At 51.6% G+C, this 21,064-nt stretch overlaps 5 protein-coding genes across 5 annotated transcripts; 2 read left to right on the top strand and 3 right to left on the bottom strand.

Moving 5' to 3' along the window:
* Nucleotides 1-470: 470 nt before the first annotated feature.
* On the bottom strand, nt 471-976 carry BDV14DRAFT_195144 (uncharacterized protein; the record flags this gene model as incomplete). The annotated part of the gene is made up of 2 exons (XM_073772106.1): nt 471-872; nt 926-976. The coding sequence occupies 2 exons, from the start codon at nt 974-976 to the stop codon at nt 471-473; spliced, it is 453 nt and encodes a 150-aa protein (XP_073633418.1).
* A 6,113-nt stretch (nt 977-7,089) lies between these two features.
* On the top strand, nt 7,090-8,566 carry mdm12 (ERMES complex subunit MDM12). Its single transcript, XM_073767013.1, has one exon. It carries the CDS (start codon nt 7,226-7,228, stop codon nt 8,516-8,518), a length of 1,293 nt encoding a protein of 430 aa, XP_073633417.1. The 5' UTR covers nt 7,090-7,225; the 3' UTR covers nt 8,519-8,566.
* A 1,653-nt stretch (nt 8,567-10,219) lies between these two features.
* Nucleotides 10,220-14,005, bottom strand: BDV14DRAFT_208176 (putative serine/threonine protein kinase (Kin4); the record flags this gene model as incomplete). The annotated part of the gene is made up of 1 exon (XM_073775336.1): nt 10,220-14,005. Exon 1 carries the CDS (start codon nt 13,400-13,402, stop codon nt 10,220-10,222), a length of 3,183 nt encoding a protein of 1,060 aa, XP_073633416.1. The 5' UTR covers nt 13,403-14,005.
* Nucleotides 14,006-15,752: 1,747 nt separating this feature from the next.
* On the bottom strand, nt 15,753-17,884 carry BDV14DRAFT_163289 (senescence-associated domain-containing protein). Its single transcript, XM_073767012.1, has 2 exons — nt 16,958-17,884; nt 15,753-16,901 (listed from the first exon to the last, which is right to left on the bottom strand). Exons 1-2 carry the CDS (start codon nt 17,607-17,609, stop codon nt 16,042-16,044), a joined length of 1,512 nt encoding a protein of 503 aa, XP_073633415.1. The 5' UTR covers nt 17,610-17,884; the 3' UTR covers nt 15,753-16,041.
* Nucleotides 17,885-18,277: 393 nt separating this feature from the next.
* Nucleotides 18,278-20,894, top strand: BDV14DRAFT_186781 (acyl-CoA dehydrogenase/oxidase; the record flags this gene model as incomplete). Its single annotated transcript, XM_073770865.1, has 4 exons — nt 18,278-19,063; nt 19,390-19,505; nt 19,619-20,467; nt 20,528-20,894. The coding sequence occupies 4 exons, from the start codon at nt 18,278-18,280 to the stop codon at nt 20,892-20,894; spliced, it is 2,118 nt and encodes a 705-aa protein (XP_073633414.1).
* Nucleotides 20,895-21,064: the final 170 nt, after the last annotated feature.

Here is a 21,064-nt window from a genome sequence, read left to right as displayed (position 1 = left end):
TGGTGTCCTTGTATAGCTGTGCTCATGTTACGGTGTGAACAGATCTAGATTGTGTTTGACGGTAAGAATGTACGCCAGTACTTTGTTTACGTAGGGTTCTACAAGAATAGGTTATCAGGGGGCAAACTCAGGACTATCATTGCTTGGCTGTGGGACAAAAGCTGCAATTTATCAGATCATCCATTGCACAGGACTTGGCAGTATCAACTTGTCTCTTGGCAGCTATCCTCCAGCGACCCCCCTTTGCTTCCTCTCCTGCGGCCCTCTTTCGTCCGGCGGGTGGGCACAGGATGTTGTGGTATCATAGGTTCAATAGCAAAACAGTATGCGGGAAAATAACCGGCGCAACAACGGGCAAAAGGAACAAAGACATGAGAATCAGAATATTTCCGCCAGACTTCCCAGAGATGACGATATCGTGTCCAGCGCGAACCGAGACTCCTTGGTGGAGGACCTCGCTAGCTAACGCTTTAGACAATTGGGCTGGCGTTCCTGGGGTGGTCGTGGCCCAGGTAGAGGAAGCCGGCAGGGAGGCGAGCAACGCCCCGGCCAAGTTGGCTGCTGCTGCTGGTGGAGGACTTGCTGTCAGAGCGCTCGCGGACTTGAGTGTTGCCGATCTCGGTCTGCTCAGTGGCGACAGAGAGAGGAGCGGACTGGATGGGAGCCAGGACAAGGAACTTGGAGGTGGGAGTGTAAGAATACATGGTGTTCGGTTGTTCGCGGTAGAAGAGAAGGCGGGTGGTATCTTTGATGTAGAGTGAGGACTTTGGGAAAGATAGCTCAGGCAGTGGTAGAGGAATGTTTTCTTCGAGTTTTTTGGACTTTGGAATGTGTTGATGAAGAAGAGGAATCGAGTCGGTCGGAGTCGCCCTCTTTATACATGTGAGGGAAGCAGCCAAGGACCATCTGGTTCATGAGGGGTCACCGAAAGCTGTCGATCGAAAGCACGGAATCGACTGCCCGCTCGGTCAAGCATTATTCAGACAGATTATCCCATGCCCAAGGGTGGATCGATGGCCAAACACGCTGTATTCCGTATTTCACATGCCTAGACCGGTAATCTTAGGAACCAGAGGGCTTGCTAACGTCATTATCCGCAGGCCCCTGTTCCAATCCCAGGGCTTGGCTTTCGAAGATCCGCTTTCCACTGCAAAGTGAATAACCCCACTAAACCTGAGTGGTAACTCGTCTCGATGCGTTTTAGGCTATCAGCTTCCACAGGCCCTGGTATTGCCCCCCGTGTCACGATTGGGTCTCGGCGCCGGCGAGTTATCTTTCTCGTTTTTGTGGCCTCACCATCTCAAGCGGTTGGACCGAAGCGTTCCCGAAACCCAGCCTCAGATGATCAGCAACCAGGGAGTGCAGCCAAGAAACGTGCCCTGACTATTGATCTGGATTGTGCGGGCGAGTGTGGGGTCGTTGCGCTCTGAATAGAGCTTGGTGTAACCCCTGGACACTCTCGACTGCATTCTTTTGTATCCCACCCAGGCCACATGACCGAATCTATTGTTTGGTGGTCGCTTGGCCGCAGGCTATCTTGCATAGTCGCCATCCGCTAAGTGCCGTCTGAGATCATGCGAGCAATGCGCTAGGTTAGTAGGTTGACTGGACGTGCTTCGGTAGGTTATGTAAGTAGCACTGTTGGTAAGCAAAGATCAAAGGGATTGTTGCCTGGTATCTGAAACCATCCTTTACCTTTGCTGGATGCCAACAGGGGCCAGAATGAGATTGAAGGTGACCTGCATTGAGGACGTGGCAGTCCTGTCAGACTCTGTTCTCTTGAGACTTGAGCGTCGACAGAGAACAGTGCAAGGTGAGTCAGAGCGTCAAGAGAGTCAAAGAGAGAGAGAAGGTCAAGAGGCTCCTTCCATAACATGCTCACCCCCAGGTCACGTGCCCCGAACCACCTGCGGCCCCAAAACAGTTCCTGGCAGTTCCTGGCAAGGCGTTCTTGACAACTGCAGGCTGCATCCGTGAAGATTCAACGACCGCCTATGGATCTCTCCTCCTCACGGCCTTAACTCCAACGGCGGCTACGGAGCTGCTGTGCCGCCGGAGATCACACTGTCCATTGTCGCACTGTTAGCGCCTCAGCCCTCCGCGCCGTATCGCGTCGGCCACTCGTAGGCGGCGCGCATCCCCAGCGGCTCAATGCTCGTACGCAGAGCCATAGATCGCACAGCGGCTGAGCATCGAAAATGTCCGGAGGGTATTCCCGGTATACTCAGTCAAATGATCGTCTTTCTCCTGGGAACGTCCTTCATCGCCCAGGCCCAGCGGCTGTGAAGAAACCGGAGAAAATCATAGGCCGGAAATGCCCCAGTGTCTATGCATTAGATTAGCGACTGTCCGCTGTGCCAACATTGCAAATTAGCGTTGTATTGCGAATCGGAATCTTCGCTGAACTGCGCAGCTCTCCTTTTACTCATTTCGAGATAGCTCGGGGGTCTTACCTCCTTCCTTTATGGTGAAGGTTTTGAAATTCCAACAGGAAGACAACACAGCAAAAGAAATGAAAGAAGAAAGGTGGGGATCATGAAGGCTGCAGGTATCACCAACTGCGTCAAGTACTGAGTGCTTGATACATTGGTCAGTTGGCACGGTCAATTCTGAGCTGTTGTGATGACAATGTGATTCTTGCAGATGCGTCTTCTTAGCTTCACGGCGCTGCTTTCAGGAACCGGCACTGCCAGTCCTCCAGCGGTCGTACCGAAAGCCGTGTGTGTAGCTCTCGATGTGGATACGCAACGCGAACAACGTCAAGAATTTGCGGTAGTACATACCCCTGGCCGGCACAGGTGGCTCATGAGTCAAATGGCATTTGGAAATGAGCCGCTTCATGTGAAGCGACGGGGTCCGAGATCCTGGGGGAGGGTGTGCCAGGCTGCGAAATGACCATATCAGGAGGACTGACTCCATCGTCTCACCTTAGCACACCCTTGCCGGACGCCAAGTTCTCATGACGGCGAGGGCATCATGGCGGGTGTAGGTCACAATAAGAAGGTTGGTCTGTGGCCTGGAGCAGGCGTGATGTTCGTCAGATGCTCAATTTAGGGCAGTAGCCGGACTGCGGCATGACCGCGAGGAACGATAGGATTGTTGGTCCGATACGCGAACTGATTCGACAGCGGGAGATGTTGGCTTTTTTCTTAATTTTCGACTTCTGCCTCAGCCAACTGCAGACGTGACTGGTTCTCCCGTGCAGACACATTGTCTTCAACATGATGTCAAGCCTCTTGTGATGCAGCCTGGATTTAATGAAGCTCCTGAGCAAGGACCCGGACCAATCCTGCAGGCGACAAGGCCAGTGCCGTTCTTTCCATTTACTTCACAAGGCAACAATTACGTTCTTAGGCACCCTCAAGCGGTCTTCACCTGCACTGATGATCCGCACGGCCGGCCAATCCTTCTAGATGTCGGGGAGCCCGGTGTAGTAGCTCCTGGGAGATCCAACTTGCGGTTTGGATTATTCGTCGAGGAGATCCCATTCAAGTGTGATGAAATTTGAATCACCAACAACACCCTGAATATATTAGAGAAAAAATGAGGTGTGCCTGGGGATTAAGGGGGAAATAGGCAAAAAGAAAGCAGACCATGCATCAGTAGTTTACAAGTTACCTTGAATCTTCCTCGTCTTGTCTGCTCTTCCCAATTGATTTTTATTATTATTATTTTATTTTTTATTTCCTCTTTCTGACTCACGTTGTGGTGCAGCCATACCCACACTTGTTGCTTCGTTCTGGTGTGTCTATTGACGGCGTTGTTGCGGCGCAGTCAACGAGCGAGACTTGCTCTATGCCTTGGGATTGCACCAAGTCGGCCGTGGGAAATATTTAAGACCCTCACCACCCGTCGAATTCTCGAGAACATCAGCAACAACTCGACTCACCAGCTTTCCAAAGAAGCAATCCTCAGTTCAACTCATCGTTGCTCCTGTCTACTTTCTGCAAAAACACCACCGCCAACTTCAACTACTTACTACCTTTCGCTCGAACTACCCGCGAAAACCACCACCATGTGCTCCCAATACTTCTACAAGTACGACTGCGGCTGCACCCACCCTGAAGGGGATGTTGTCTACTGCGCCAAACGAGGCACAACCTGTACTGGAGTGCGCAACCAGGTGCGCCTACGACAAGGCTACAACTGCCCCCAGCACGGCGGCTAGCCGTCGTGACGAGAAATCAAAAGTGAGTCAAATCATTCAATGAGTGGCCATCCAAGTATTCTCGAATGCGCCGCAGCCCCAAAGATCCGAAACCCGCTGTCCCAAAATCGAGGAACAAAGAAAGAACAAGTGTGAAAAAAACTATATTCTAACAAGGGTATACAGCCTCTAGAACAACAAGCATCCATCTATCACACCATTCCGAAGCAGAAAGCGCCTCATTTGCCTCAAAATCTCGATCACTGTCTTACCTCTATCCAGAGGTCCTCGTTCTTTGTACTCCCGAACGACATGGGATTCGTTGGACATCGGCGTTGCCGAGGGTGCGCTCGTTCGTTCGCTCGCTGCTCGGATTCGGTTTTGACCGCTTCATTCATGGATGGATGGGCGTTTCGTTCTGGGAAACTCTGATTTCTGATTGAGTGGAAGTGGAAGTGGAATTGGCAGGGGACCAGTTATATGCACATTCTTTTGTTATCTCGCGTTGTTCGTCCTTTTCCTTCGTCTTTTTTTTGTGTTGTTGGATTTCACAATTCCCCAGGTGGCCAACTGAACTTGCCCAGCTCCAAGCTTGCAGCATCAACTAGTGTACACTGTGTTTTCTTCGATGTACTCTGTACTCTTTCAACACGCCACTGCTACTGCTACTGCTATGCCACTGTTTTGTTTACTGTTAATACTGTCATTTGCCTTTGTGAATATTACTACACCCTCTGCTTTTCTGTACCTAGTTGCCAAATTGATTTTTTTGCTTCATTGCTTCATTGCTGATCTGCACTGCCATACAGTACAAGTTATCTCCCTAGTGTATGGTGTACTGTTGACGTAGACATACGTAGTCTACGTAGCCGAACGTCAATCACTAATCTACCTATCTTTTCACCAGCCCATTAAGCGAGAACCCGAGTACTCGTCTACTCGTCATTCGACTTCAACTTCAGGGGTGGGGGAAAAGAAGGCCTCTCTAGTCCCTGCGAAATGCAAATCGACAGGGCAAGCAACAATTTACCAAACTATTACTCAATCCCGATCTGTGGTAAGCTTCAGGAATTGATCAGGAATCAGGATAAGGGAAGGAGCGAGAGGAACAAGACAAACTACACTCCCCGAGTGCCCCGACGAAAAGGCTGTTCCTGCTGGATTCTTCTAGTCTAGCAGAACGTGCCAGTCACGGCAATTCAATGCAATGCAAAGCCAACGCGAGGCCAACGCCCAGGACCGAGTACGGCCGGAACTTGCATCTTGCAGGTTGCGATTTGCGTGTGAGGACACACCTGCAGACACACCTTTGGCGAAAGCTCCTCGCCAATTTCATCACGGAGGATTGCAATACCTGCTTGTATAGTATGGGCGGTGGTCTAGTAGACTAGTGTATAGTCTCGACCCTTCAAGGGTGTTCCCTGCGCCTTGTTTCATCCTTCACGAAGCTATCCGTCAATGAACTTGTGCTAAACGGCCGAACCGATGAAGGGATGCTTTTTCAAGGCAGCAGATGAACACGCGGACAATACGCCAAAGACTAGAAGTAGGAAGAGGAGGAGTAGGTACATAGACTACTCTTCTCCAAACTCTCCAACCGCCTCACTTTCCGCCAAATGTGTGTGATTTCTGAGCGTTCGCATGCCCTCCAAGTGGTGCTTGGTGTTGGCGTGGGCCGAGAGGTGCGAATAGCAAAGTGGGAAAAATCTTATTATCTGATTTTTCCCTTCCTCTTCTGTGGTTAGGTAGCATGGGCAAGGTACCTAACATCGAAGCTGCATTAGCACCGCAGACGAGTCTCGTCATCTGATGCGGACTGTCAAATGAGAGAGGGGATCGGGAGAGATGCATTGGGTTATCCGGTGGCGATCGAGAGGAGGTCCTGGAGCCAACAGAGGCGCGGAACTCGGCAGAAGGAGGGGAAGAAAGGCTACAGTAGTTGCGAAAGCGGGTGGGCGCATAGAAAGGGCATTCATCTCCCCTCGGGGACAGTTGCTGAATGGAAAAGACAATTTATTATTGCTCCTCTTCTCTTTTAAGGATGCAGTCTGCATCCTGTGAGACAAGAGGTCCATTCGCTGGGTCTTCTCCGGGTGATGTTCGGTGTCAGTGCCGCAGGGACAAAGCTAGCGAGTCATCGATAATATTGTGGGTTAGCAAAGGCCGAGTTACCAGCGTCATGAAAGAAAACCTCGCGGTCTGTGGCGCCGCGCTCTTGACGCCAAGATGTTTATCACAGTCTTTAGGCTTGAAAGAAAAGTGATGCGGAGGTTCCGGTGCGCCTCTGCTCCACAGATAGGTAGGCGGCAATACAGCAAGACTGTGATGGAGAGCCAGTCAGATGAAATATAAGCCGGGACCAAGGGGAATTGAAGCTAATAACAGATAGACGTGGAAGGCGGGCCAATATCCACCCGTTCATCCTTTTCCAGTGCAAGAGACGATGATGAATGCCCAATTACGGCTGTGGATTCCGAAGCACAAGTGTTGGGTCGATCTTAGGGCCACAAAGGCAGCGGATATCTTGTGGCTAGAACCATGGTTGCACAGCATAATTCTCATGGCAGCCAACCCCAGGAGATTTTCCACGGGTGTAAAGCCACTCGGGGGCAAGTCAATTGTGGTAGCAATCGGCTTGGGGGGCGCCGGCCAGATTCCGTATGAGAGCGCGCTGCTTAATAAAAGGGAGCGGGAGGAAACGAGGCAGCGAAAGTGACCTGAGCCAGAGTGCTGGGTCGCCGGGTCGGTAGTAAACCTAAAGCGGTGTGAAAACCGGTTCCTAGACAGCAGGCTGCACAATGAGCTGCACAGAAAAAGGGCAGGCAGTCACGAGACCTGGTTTGCCCTCAGAGACGGATTTGAGAGAGATTGAACCCGGTAGCGGTTGTTGTTGTGGTGGACGATGACGATGCACGTTGGGGAAGTTGAGGCTGTCGCTGCGCACTTGATCAGATCGCGGTGTGGTCATTGCTCTGTCACGTGAGCTGCCGGTAATAGATCCTCCAGATCGGACTTGCGACTTCCTCCTCCAGCTGCAATTCACCCCTCCACAGCCTACCTTCCCTCCTCGCACATGTGATGTCCATCGAAGTCAATTGGGGGACTGCCACCTCTGGTCCGGACGGCGAGGCTCTGGCCGAGCGCATTCGCTCTTTCATCCATGACAAATTCCAGCAGGTGCCCCTTCCACGCTTCATCCGCTCCGTTCAGGTCCACTCTTTCGACTTCGGGTCCGTTGCCCCTGAGCTAGAGATTAAAGACTTTTGCGAACCATTTGCCGATTTTTACGAGGAAGATGAGGACGGCTCTACGTCCGAGATTTCGGAAGACCTGCAACAGCCTGCCCGAGACAACCCTTGGGACAGAACACAGTCCGATGAAACCTATCGCGATGACATACACGGAACTGGACAACATCCACTTCGAGATCCCTTCGATTCGGACCATCGTTACCATGCCTCCTCCCCGCTACGCTCGCCGATATCTCTAGGGGACCACCTGAACCCACAGTTCCTACCCCGCGTCGGCACCCCAGGTATACCAGGCGGCACCTCAACCTTAGGCTACCACTTGATGTCTCTCGGAGGCCTATCAGGCACCCAAACACCCCTCGCCGCCGTCGCAGGGGGCTCACCTTTTAGCAACAACTGGACCGAAGGAAACAGGAACGGAAATCGACCGTCCCCGCTCCACCGCGCAGACGGTGACATCGACTCGAGCAACCCCACGTCCCGCCCCTCCACAGCAAGCACACACCCCTCCGGCTCGAATCGCAACAGCGGCGATACCTCCTCCCATGCAGATGAGCTGACGCAATGTCTAAACGAAGATCCAAGCTCCGTCTCAGCGAATCCACCCTTTGAGCCCCCACCGCGTATGCGCGAACGCCGACCAGAAGATTACCAGATTCTCTGCCACTCCAAATACGCCGGCGACATCCGTCTCTCCCTAACAGCAGAAATCCTGCTCGACTACCCTATGCCTAGCTTTGTGGGTCTACCTCTAAAATTAAACGTCACGGGGATGACTTTCGACGGCGTCGCAGTCATAGCTCATATCCGCAAACGCATCCACTTCTGCTTCCTATCACCCGAAGATGCTGAAGCACTAGTCGGCTCCGATTCTGATCCTCATCAGCAGGATTCTAGCACCGGTCCATCTGGCACCACCGTTAGTAGTGGCAACAGCAACCCCAACAAGGGTCTAGGCCTCCTCCAAGAGGTCCGCGTCGAAAGTGAAATCGGCCGTAAGGAAGACGGAAAGCAAGTTCTCAAGAACGTCGGCAAAGTCGAGCGGTTCATCCTCGCTCAGGTGCGGCGCATATTTGAAGAGGAACTTGTTTTTCCAAGCTTCTATACGTTTCTTATTTAGTTATTTAGACTCAAGATACCAACATATACATATCGTTACTTAGCAAAGGACTCAATACTTCTCTATGTGAATGAACATAGACTTAGTCAAGCGTGACGACCTCTAAGTCTGACTTCATCACACTCCCAGAGCCGCAACATTATAGCCAATGAGCTCCCACCGTTCTAGACTGAATGCAGTAAGGCAGGTACGACTACGAGTAGACGGCGCTTAACGCCCACGCCATCACATCTCCCTCGTGAAAGCTACCTACTATATCGTATCCCAGAATAGAAGGCACAATTAGTAATTACCGTCCGTCGCACCTTCCTCGCCTGTTCCCACCCTTCATCACATCCAGGGAAGGCGCGACGGAGCTGAGGTGGGTTGACACTTGACACTGCTAGGGCAAGAACAAGAACGGGTTCTCCTCCGCTTGGTGAACGAGCCGGTCACAGCTTTAGCTTCATTTACCCAAGTAGGTTAGCAATGAATACCTGACTCCCTTGTAGATGATCGGACGCTATCTCCGCTACATTAGGCGCAGCGGAAATAACCCGTGCGCAACGGTGATCTAGAAACTAAGAGGTAATCTAAGTAGGTCGGCTTTGCGTCAGGGATTGAATTAGAGCAGAGACCAGGAGCAGGGGTTAGTTGTCGATAGTCTACATATACTAATTTAACTTGGTCTAGGTACTATAGGAGGGGTGGGGTTGAATTGAGGTTATAGATTGTATATCTCGCTAATTGTTAGCATTATTTAATCGGCCTAAATAAAGTGATAAAACTAAGTAACCTAACCAACCCGAGCAAGAGCAAGTCGGAAGTAAGGAAATAAGGATGTGATAACGGTCAATAATTTATTACCCTAAATAAGCCTCAAGACTTGAGGCAAGAAGTTGAAGCTGAAGATGGGATGGGGGAGGTTGCCGCGCCACGTCTGAAGCAAGTACTAGGTAGGGGATATCTCGCCTTGATACAAAAGGAGCAAGGAAGTAATAGTCAATGTCAACCAATAATGGAAGCAAACACTGAAAGATAGGTAGGCAGACGGGTAGGCGGGGGTCAATTTACAATCGGGCAGGGTGGATTATAGGGACAGGAATAGAAGAAAAGATGTAGAAATCGGAACTTGGAAATTGGATGGAAATTGGAGATAAGCGAATCAGAGGGTTTGACAAAGGAAATAAAGCAACTAAAATAAAAGTAAAGGTAATGAAAAAGAGACAAAAAGAAAAACGGTTTATTCAGAACATAGAACGCAAACATGCTAGATGTGAATATGCATGCAAGAAGAAGAAAAAAAAAGGGCTGCTGGTATCAACAGAAGACAAACCGGTGGCATAGCAGTACTTGCAACAATAACAGGACGAAAGTTGCGCGGGTATCACGGGGTATCCAAATAACCTCTCTGCTCTTTCAGATGCTGAATTCCTAGGCAGATAGAGCCTGGCCGCCTTTCTTTTTTTTCCCAACCAATCAAGCTAAGCTTCAATGGATTGGGCTTCGCTCGAAATTGGGATGTTCACTATAGGCGACGGCGTCTTTGCAGCATTCTTGTATCTTTGGTTGCGGCAAATCAAGACCATTGATGATTGGTCGCTTGGGTCTTCTCACGTTGGCCACATGCCACGACTAGAAGGTTGAACCCAGTCTAAGCAGACGGAATAATTAGAAGAGAAGAAATATATGACGAAACGGGAAACGGAGTAGTCGGCCATTCTAGCGTTCGTCTCCGGCTCTGGACTTGGCGCGCCGACGGAAGAAGTCCATTACTTTCCGCGCTGCGCCAGAGCTACCGGAATGGTGCGATTCATATTCGTACGCATCTGCAAATTTCCGATGACTCTTTTGTAGTACACCAGGGCGATTCGATGATCGCATTGACACTCGGGATCTGTTGTCTTGTATACCATTGTATTCATCGTAGTAATTAGGTGTCGAATGATTGGGGTAGTGGTTCCGGTAGTATTGTTCATTGTCATTCGAGTGAACCTGCTCCGCTGAAGCTGCGCCAAACGGAGCCTGCTGGTAAGTCTCACTGTCATTGTTGTGTAGGGCGGCGAACTGCTGATCGATGCGAGCTTGGTAGTTTACTGGTTCGTCGTGAACGATAACGTCATCGGACGGGCCATCGGTAGCTCCTCCGGTCATGGCATCATGAGCTCCATAGCTTGTGGCGCGGAAACGAGTCCTTGTACCCTCCGTTGTTGGGTTCTGGCCGGTACGGTTGTCCAAGAAACGGTCTGGTTGTGATTCTTCGTCAGGGGTCTGTGACCTGCTCGAGGAGATTCCCTTCAGCGAGAATGAAGTGGGAAGTAAAGAGAAACGGCGTGGCTTGCTCTGGGTGCTCGCTTCATCTGTCTTCCGGCCGTAGCCATAGGTAGCGGAGCGACGCGAATCCATCGACGCCCTTGTGTCGTCACCACCATACGGTTCCCTCATGCTTGTAGGAGGGTAACGCTTGCCAGACTTCTGTCTTGGTGCAGCTGCTTGAGAACCACGGCCACCAAATATAGAACCAGACCTTCCGAACAGCTTCTCGCCAATACTGGAGACTGTGTTTGATCTCTTGTGGCCTTTCGGGGGCTCTTGCCGAGGGGTCGTGTTGAACTTAGAGGGAAGTTCCTGTGCGGCTGGACGATCAACACCTGCAGGCTGGCTGCCATCTTGCGGAATCGGCGCAGAAATGACATATTGCTTGCTCTTCGGTTGCGCGAGTCGGCCTTGGGCATTGGTCGCTGCTACCGTAGGTGCCACTGGTTGGCCATAAGAACCACGAGATGGCAGACGGCCCGTATTGAACGAAGCCATTGAGGCACCCGTTGTTGGTCGCGTGGCCTGCGTTGCCGTGTGCGGCGGAGCTGTCCCTGTGAGGGCTGCGGTGTCGGAGGTTGAACGAGGCAATTGTGAGAGTGGAAATGGAGCTTGAGCAGAGGAAGACGGGGCTGCTTGTTCGTGCTGCGTGGGATACTCCTGAGTCGAGGGCTTCGTCCTCGTCGGCAAAGCTTCCGTAGGAGACGCATTCTGAACAGTTGCGCTAGAGGAAGACTCGCCTCTTGACGTCTGTGACTGGGGTGCAACGTATTCGACTTGCACTGTGCGGCGCTTGGTATCTCGAGGAGTTCTGGATCTGTCACTCTGATCCTGTGAGATGTCTCCAGGGTGATGTACCAGGCCTCCAACCGATGGGCTGGGGCCGTGGTGCGTTTTCGGAGGTTCCCTGACAGAGGCACTGCGCGCAAGTGCTGGCCCTTCCCTGGGTTGTTCTGTGCAAGCTAAGTCAGTGGGTGTACGTGAAGATTTACTTTGGTGCAGATACATACCGCGAGTAACCGTGGTGGATGCAATGTCAGTCACCTTGGTTGTGCTGCTTGTGATGTGCGAGACAATGTCGGCGTACTCGCTGAGCCAGCTGTGCCGGGCAACTTCAAACAGGTCTGCTCGTTTTCGGGGGTCCGGGACCAAAATGCGTCTTAGCAGGTCACGCGCGTGCGGAGTAACGTACTCAGGGAACGTGAGCGGAGTCGTGACGATGTATTTGTACAGTAGGTTAATATTGTCACCATCGGGGTTTGCTGGGTCGTCATCGAACGGAAGGTATCCTGCCAGCATAGCATAAAGAATAACACCGCAACTCCACACATCCACCCTTCGTCCGGTGTAAAGCGAATCGCTCACCACAAGCTCTGGGGCAGCGTAACACGGGCTACCACAACTCGTCTGCATCAAATCACCTCGGCGCAGGCCCTTGGCGTTCGTTTTGTCTAGGCGCATTCTCTTCACAAACTCCTTGTTGGTGAGGTTGTACTCAATCTCGTCGCTGAGTTGGTCCGTAGGGTCAAAGGTGTTTGCAAAGCCGAAATCCGTAATGATGATGTTGCGGTTTCTGTCGAGGAGAAGGTTCTCCAACTTCAGATCACGGTGAACAATACCCTTCTTGTGGAGGTAGCCGACACCGGACACAAGTTGCGCAAATAGTCGTCTAGCCGAGTTATCTTTCAAGTACTTGTTTCTCAGGATGTGGTCGAAAAGCTCTCCTCCGGATGCATACTCCATGATAATTCCAATGTGGCGATCGGTTTCCACCATCTCATGAAGACGCACGATGTTGGGATGGGAAAGGTCCCGCAGAATTGAGATCTCACGGTAGATTTTGGGTAGCCGCGTCGGGTTCGTTCCGAGGGATTCGCGACGAATGAGCTTGATGGCGACCTCAATGGAGCCATCTCGTTTCCAGCCAAGTTTGACCTTTCCGAATTCACCCTCTCCAACGGTCTGCCCGAGAATATACTGGCCAAACGTCGTTTCTTTGCGCTTTATGGTATGTTCGGGGAACTCTTGTCGGCTTGGCATTGCGCCTCGGCCTCCCTCCATGGTTTCTTCACCCATCACGCCCAGCCCTGACGTTGAGGCGTTTTCGTTCGATTGGATCGGTGCCGTTGCCTGTCGGGCTTGTTCTCGTTCGATATCGACCGCGGGATCACTCACTAGAACCTGATTAATAACGGTGCTTGACTCTTTAACCAACGTGCCCTGACTCGGTATTGTTTCCATAAGGTCCTCTGGTTGAACGGAGCCTTCGTTGCAAACGCTTGACCCTCTTGACGGATCGCTTGATTGCGTCGCCTGGCGGCGAGAACGAGATTCGTCGCTCTTCTTCTCCCGGCGTTCGCCCTTACTCCTGTGACGCGACCCTCCCCTCTCTCCAGATGATCCGGTAGACGTTGTGTTTGAACCGCCGCGATGGCTTCTTTGATTGGACGAGGTTCTCGGCGGCGGAATCGGTGGCCCTCCGAGGAGGTCTTGATAAACGGGAGATCGACTACTGGACGAAAGGCCCGCTGATGTCATAGCTGGAGAGGCATGGGTGCGTGGCAGAGCCTGCGGTATGGAATCGCTCATAGCCGGAGCTGTCAGGGCCACAATCGGTAAATGCTGTCCATAATTGAGTTAGCTCAACATTCCTTAACACATTCTTGTGGAGTAGTAAATCCCCGCGCTATCGGCAATGATAAGAAAAGATACAGATGCCACTAGTCTCAAACGGAATAGGAAGGGAGACGAAAGATTGGAGGTATGTTCGGGAACAGGCGTTTGTATGGTCGCCTGTCACATACCTACGATTCTAGGCCGCTTGACCACTTGCTGCGATTCGGTCCAAAGCAGCCTCTTCAGACACGTACAGGCGCAATCGGGTATAGAAAACCCAGCACGCAATTCACCCTTCCTGGTTGAGTGCGTTCCTTTATCTTCTTTTCGTGTATTCCAATTTCTTCTCTCCCTTCGATTTCGTGTGGTCAGCGACAAGCGATGAAACTTTCAGCAGCTAATCAATTCGATCGGTGCAGCTGAATGACGATCGGTCTCCAGCTAAGCTGTCACTGATAAGGGGCTGGGCTCGAACTGACAACGAAAAGCCAAGAACGAGAACCACTTGTCACAGAAGTTGTGATTGTCGTTGGTATATCGAGGACACCAGGTCAGACAAGAAATAACAACAAGCTCAAAAATAAAAACAGCGATTGGGGGGAAGCTTCGTGACAAAGGAAGGAGGTTGATGTTATTTTTTTTGAATGGTTTCTCTGATATGATTGTGGATCTGCACTGCAGAAATGCCTGCTGAACTCCAGGTCTCTCCAAAAGTATCGGGCTAGCTCGTTGAGAATGCGCTGGTGAGGCCGGACGAGAATGAGCAAACGCGGGCGGGAAGAGGAGCCTCGGGAGACGCGACCAGCACAAGCCAAACGGTGAGTCTGTGAGTTATCGCAACTCAACACGGCTGGTGGACGAATTGAAAGGGCAGAGCGTGTTCTAGAACGAAGCGAGCATGATCGGCCGATAGGAAGAATTTGAGGAGCGACGCAGCGGCAACAGGGCGTTGTAAGAGGTCGACTCTTTGCAGTTGGCCCAGAGAGCGGACAGGGGGTAAACGGAGACGGCGCGAGGGAAAGCAGAGCGCGCGGCAACGAGAGCCCCAGGGAGGAGGGTAGAAAGGGCCCAAGGGAGGAGAAGAAAGGGAAGAAGAAAGAAAACGACGAAGGGAAGAAAGGAAGGGGAGGCGGGAGGGGGTGGGAGGAAGAAGGAAGAGAGAAGGAGAGGAGGATGGAGGATGGAGCAGCAGTTCGCTTTACTGCTACTAGGTACTGAGGTTGGGTTGCAGTGGCGGGCAACAATCGAGTCCGCTCTACAATCCCATGATGCCACTACTAATGTCGAGCTCAATTGCTCTCGTTTTGGATTTTGGCACTGTCAATTATACATTGGCATAGTCTAATCTGAAGCTGTCCTCCGTGCTAGCACGCTGGTGGTGATTCGTGGTCGAGGTCGAGGTGCATGAGTAGTAGGAGCACTTATTACACGCATGACTTGAAACCCCAACGACGCACAGGAGTTCTGCCAAATAATAATAACAACAACAACAACAATTCCGACCGTCGCAAGAATACGACTGGTTAGAATAATGCCATTATCGAGTCAGTATCCCAGGATAAGGCTATTTTATCTCGGTGGTTGGCCTTGAACAGGTGAATTGAGGCAGATAATAATAGCGGCGGGCTCGGCGAATGAATCATGGAATAATTATGGATAAACTGGATAATACCCATACAATTATGGGACAGCGATTTAGAACGAAACCAGCCAAATCATCAGGGGCGCAGAACCACTGTTTCATCCGCGCTGGAAAGTCGCTAGAGCCGCGGGCGCAGCCGATCGTCATCTTACCTCTTGCTGCCAAAACACTCTGCGCAGACTGGCGGTCAACATGGACAACACAGATGTGTACTGTACAGGATTTTTATACTTTGCAGCTCGAGTTTGCTTGTCGAGTTTGTGTCCATTAGTTATGGTCATCCGATGCTCTCCTGATAACTCCGTAGAGCTTCCTCGACGTCAGCGGAGCTCACCCGTCCCGTGGTTGAACCTTGCAAGCTCTCGGGCCTCCCCAGATTCCCTAGCCGAGCTATACATAGCTGTAGTCGCTGTAGGCGCTGGGCTTGAGCGCCTTCACCATCCCTTCTTCAGTAGTTGTCGTCCGGTTATCTTATCGTTCGCGTCCCTCTGGTTCTCTCTAGCTTGTGGCATCTCAATTGGAAAGCAGGGATCAATTATACTCGCATAGATATGCTAGGAGCCGCAATCAATATATATATCATATATAGCGACCTTAGCTCAGACTATATAAGCCCACTCCACAACCTACAGTAAACCTTGCAGCATACTATCTACCTGACTCGTCGCAAGATATCGAAAACCTGAATGAATTGCTTCTCTAATTGTAACTTGTAACACTATATACATATAGGTATGCCAGTACAAAATCGTTGATCTTCCAAGTCCTGCATAGGAGACAAGATCTAGAATCGTCCCGTGTATGTTAAACTGAGATCCTCAACGCACAAAATCATCAAAGGACAACCAAATATCAAGACAAGACAGCCAGCCGTAACTCGTCAACATTAAATCCGTCATCAAATATTCATGAGCCGTTCATCCCGTCACAAAAAGAAATCAAGCAGGAATCATCGTGGACAAGCCCAAGTTCAGCGCTTGCCGCCCGACATACTAGCCCCACCAACCGAGAAGGTGCCGGGAGCTCCGTAAGCGGGAGGCGGCGTCGGACTGGGAGATGGGCCTCTTGCCGGGCTGCGACCTCCGGCGGGAGTAGATACTTGGCCACCATCACCTGCGCCAACAATAACTTGCTGTCCATCCTTCATGCGACCAACAACCATACCCTTCGCAACCGATTTGATAACCGCCTTGCGACTCACACCAGAGGCGTCAATATAGACTAACCCCACATTCTTGATGCCGCCTGTCACGTTGGAGGCAACCGTCCCGGCCTCCGCTCCATAGCGGTGGCCAATCATTGTGGACGCGGCCGATGAACCAGATACTAGTACATTCCTGGCACCTTGCTCAATGCCATCCGCCAATGTGGAAAACGCAATCATAGACTTGTTTAAGACTCCCGGCTTTCCATGAGCGGGGATCTTCGAGTTGCCACTCCTGGTGTTCGGCTTTTCCTTACGACCGGCTAAGGACGCTCCGAGGTTCTGGGCATACCTGCTGACCTGCCCAACTGTTTTGGATGAGACTTCGGCCGCACCGCTGGAGAATGTTCCGATCTTTCGAATGCGTGTATGAGTGGTGTCCGAGAAGGTTGCGGGTTTCGGGTTCGCCTTGACCTTTCTGGTGAAAGCCTCTGCACCGCTGGTCATGACGTTGGCAAGGTACGTGGAGCCAGTAACAATCAGACGAGAAGCTGTAGCGGATGATTGAACGAGCGACGAATCTTTGTATGCGGGGTGTCGTGCGGTCGAAAGGTATTCTTCGGAGACGTTGCTAACGCTGACAGCATTGCCCTCGCCCTCGTTGGGGAGTTGAATCTGGACAGGTCCTAAATTGAAGTCCTATTAGTATACGTGAGTTTCATGACCAAAAGGGTTGACCTACTCTTCGAGCCGGGCTTGACGTCTGGTCCCTCAACAACATCATACCCTTCCATTTCACCGACCACACTGCCATTTTCCTCATCAATGAGGACGATGCGCCCATGTGGATCTGTCTTGCTCTGAGGTCCAGAAGCGTCTGGCGTCGACACATAAGCCTCACCAGGAGCGAAGTTGGCAGGGTTGTAGGCGGCATGATCCTTGGAGACCTGCGCACGCTCATGGAAAGCCGTGCACTGAGCAAGAATGGTCTCAAAGGTATCAATGTCCTCCTGCAACACCTTGTTGGGACCTGTTCCGATGCCAGGGAACTGGATACGAATGAACGCACCAGAATCTGGTCCTAGGTCCCAACGAGGTATCAAGTAACTGCTTGGGGGTTGGTGGTAGATCTGAGTGGTAGCGGGAAGCGCCAGATCCAGCTCGGGAGGGAGATGGAGATGGAGGTAGAAGTCCTCTTCAGACGCAGCTTCCTGGGGAGGCGACAACGGGACATTCTGATTCTGAGAGACAGAGGTGGTCGTTGGGACCATTAGGAGGGAGAGCATTTGAGGGCCGGACGGGGTGAGGCTGGACTCTTCCCCGTCCTGTACGTGGAAAGCGTTAACATTGTTGATACTGTAAAGAAGTCTAGGATCGTTGGAAGTAGAGGCCATGATCTCGTATGCTGAAATCGTCAGGCGATCCTGAAGGATTGAGGGCGAAGTTCTGAGTTCCTCGAACGACTTGAGGGATACTTTGGGTTGTATGATGTAATGCGCCGCGGAGAGTGAACTGAGAAGTAGAGTTAAGTCACAGACTTGAGCAGCGGTACCCCTAAGTATTAAAAGAAACAAGAAATAGAGCTGCAAGAGAGGGTGTCACAAGGAAAAAGAAAGCAACGGGAGAAAAGATTAATATACTGCAGGCATCTCTCTTGGGTTTCTTGGATGTTGAGGAGGGGCGCTTGCGACTGGTTATCGGCCTGATGAATAAGCGCTCCATCCCACGTCTGCGCCACAGTATCCCTCCAGATCGCACCGCCACATGTCTCCTGAGTGGCTGGAATTCAGCAAGAATAGCAACATGAGCGTCATGCGTGACCGCCCAGCAAACGAAACAGCTGGAACAAGTTGGAAACAATGTCTGTTCCCTTGGAATCTTGTGCTGGAGACTAGGGGACGCCGAGAACCAACCGTCTGCTTTGTCCTGCGCCGAAAATAGACCTGGGGCACGAACGGCGGCTACAGATATTGATCGGCCTCTAGCTAAAGCGCCTAATGTGATAAGGTCAGCTAAAGCTTCCACTTTTCGACCAGGGTTCAACGACCCAGGGCCAATGACAATGGCAGCTCTACAGGTTGTGTCAGACCTCCACCTGGAGAATCCCCGCGCGTACGACCTGTTCCACATTCCTCGCAAGGCTCCCTATCTCGCATTGCTCGGCGATATCGGGACGGTCAAAGACGACAAACTGTTCGCCTTTCTGGAGGTGCAACTCCAAACCTTTGAGCTGGTTTTCTTCTTACTGGGGAACCATGAGCCATACGACTCCAATTGGTCGTTTGTGAGGGACCGGGTGAAGAAGTTCCAAGACGACATCGACCGGCGCCGAGAGCAGGAGCCAGGACTGGGGAAGTTCGTCTTCCTTGACCAGACGCGATATGATATCTTTGAAGACGTGACGGTGCTTGGATGTACGCTGTACTCTAGGGTACCCGCGGCTCAGAGCGAGATGGTCAGCTATCGCGTGAACGACTTCTACTACATCAGTGACTGGACAGTGGAAGCTCACTGCAAAGCCCATGAAGCGGATCTCAATTGGCTCAACGAGCAAGTGTCGCAGATAGTCACCTCGAAGCCTCACCAAAAGATCATCATTTTCACCCACCATTCCCCCACAGTCGACCTTGAGGCTTCTGACCCTGCCCATATCAACAGCCCCATATCCTCAGCGTTTTCGACAGATCTGTCTCAGGAGCCTTGCTGGCAGAAGCCGCAAGTAAGACTATGGTCGTTTGGACATACACATTACAACTGCGATTATACGGAACAAAGAACGGGGAAAAGAGTGATGGCGAACCAGAGGGGTTATTACTTTGCTCAAGCGAAGGGATTCGACCCCGAAAAAGTGGTTCACATATGAAGCCGAACTTTGGATACAGCAATTTCATGGTCTGGAGAACCGAATATTGGACATATTACACCAAATTATAGCATTGCCATGGGACGCGAACTATTATTGTAAGAGCTGCACGTAAGCCTCGGGGGTGAGTGCCAAGACCAGATCCTCAATTGGGAGAGCCGACTTTAACCGAGGCTGATCAACTCCCTCGTGATTGCTTCCTCTACCCCGGATCCTCTCCCCCATTCTTTGGGCTCACCCCTCCTTCTCTCCCTGCCATCCTCCTCTTCCGTGCCGTTAAGCATTCGATCCGCCAACTTCATCTACTAGAGCTCTATATCCCCATGTCGATGGCGTCTATCACACGTGCGTTGCGGCCACTGTCCCGCACCGTACCTGCTCTCCGCCCAGTCGCAGCTCGGCCTTTAAGCTGTCGCCTACCTCAAAGGTATGCTTTTCCCTTCGCTGATGGGACTTCGGAATCAGGGGTAGTATCTGTCATTCGAGCCAAAGCTTTGCTAGTTCATGGAATATCTGATAGCTAACATGTTTCTCCGACAGCACCCATGCCTTCTCTACCACATGCCGACAGCGGGAAGCCGACATAACCGGCCTGACCCCAACACCAATCTCACACTTCTCCGAGACCGAATCGCTCATGGCCGAAACCGTATCGAAATTTGCTCAGGAACAAATCGGGCCGAAAGTTCGAGAGATGGACGAAGCAGAGACTATGGACGCAGCACTGGTAGAACAGCTTTTTGAGCAGGGTATCATGGGCATTGAAATTCCAGAGGAGTACGGCGGTGCCGGGATGAACTTCACGGCTGCGATTGTGGCCATCGAGGAGTTGGCCCGTATCGATCCTAGCGTTAGTGTCTTGGTTGACGTCCACAACACCCTTGTCAACACCGCTTTCCTCAAGTACGGCGATGCGCAGGTTCAGAAGACGTGGCTGCCTAAGCTGGCCACCGGCACAGTCGGCTCATTCTGTTTGTCTGAGCCTGTTTCCGGATCAGATGCTTTTGCTCTCCAGACGAAGGCCGAGAAGACGGCGGATGGGTACAAGATCAATGGCTCCAAGATGTGGATTACCAACTCTATGGAGGCGGGCGTCTTCATTGTCTTTGCCAATCTTGATCCCAGCAAGGGGTACAAGGGTATCACTGCCTTCATTGTGGAGAAGGATACGCCAGGATTCTCCATTGCGAAGAAGGAGAAGAAGCTCGGTATCAAGGCGAGCAGCACCTGCGTGCTCAACTTCGACGACGTTGTGATTCCCAAGAGCAACCTCCTTGGCGAGGAGGGTCAGGGCTACAAGTACGCCATTGGCCTTCTCAACGAGGGCCGTATCGGTATTGCCGCCCAAATGACCGGTCTTGCTCTGGGTGCATGGGAAGAAGCGGCTAAGTAAGTTACCCAGTTTATTCTCAATATTTATTAGAGAGCCAATACTAATGTACCATAAAGATACGTCTGGAACGACCGCCGCCAATTCGGCCAACTAATCGGTGAATTCCAAGGCATGCAGCACCAAATTGCGCAAGCCTACACCGAGATCGCCGCAGCCCGCGCCCTGGTCTTCAACGCTGCACGCAAGAAGGAAGCCGGACAGGACTTCGTCCAGGACGCAGCCATGGCTAAGCTCTACGCTTCACAGGTTGCAGGGCGCGTCGCCGGCTCAGCAGTTGAGTGGATGGGCGGTATGGGCTTCGTCCGTGAGGGAATCAGCGAGAAGATGTTCCGCGATAGTAAGATTGGTGCGATTTATGAGGGGACGAGTAATATCCAGTTGCAGACGATTGCGAAGTTGTTACAGAAGCAGTATACAAGGTGATTTTGGCGGATTGAGTAAAGAATAGAGTTGTTTCTTGTTTTGCATGTTTACTTCTGTAGATTTACGATGGTGACAATGAGAGGGATTGTTGATGAACGCGGATTGCTCGACACTCGCACTATGATATCTTTGACATCAGGGACCGGATATACATGCATGACTACGAGGTA

This window comes from Aspergillus stella-maris, assembly GCF_047715825.1.
Source record: "Aspergillus stella-maris strain CBS 113639 unplaced genomic scaffold BDV14scaffold_2, whole genome shotgun sequence".
NCBI classification, from domain to species: domain Eukaryota; kingdom Fungi; phylum Ascomycota; class Eurotiomycetes; order Eurotiales; family Aspergillaceae; genus Aspergillus; species Aspergillus stella-maris.
Note: the sequence above shows the minus strand (reverse complement) of the source record. Positions and strands in the feature narration are given on the sequence as shown.

Excerpts from the sequence above, each read along its gene's own strand:
- mdm12 (XM_073767013.1), top strand. The coding sequence starts at position 7,226 with ATGTCCATCGAAGTCAATTGGGGGACTGCCACCTCTGGTCCGGACGGC.
- BDV14DRAFT_163289 (XM_073767012.1), bottom strand. The coding sequence starts at position 17,609 with ATGGCCTCTACTTCCAACGATCCTAGACTTCTTTACAGTATCAACAAT. Across the intron at positions 16,902-16,957 it reads CGTCAAGCCCGGCTCGAAGA|GACCTGTCCAGATTCAACTC; the intron begins GTAGGTCAACCC and ends ACTTCAATTTAG.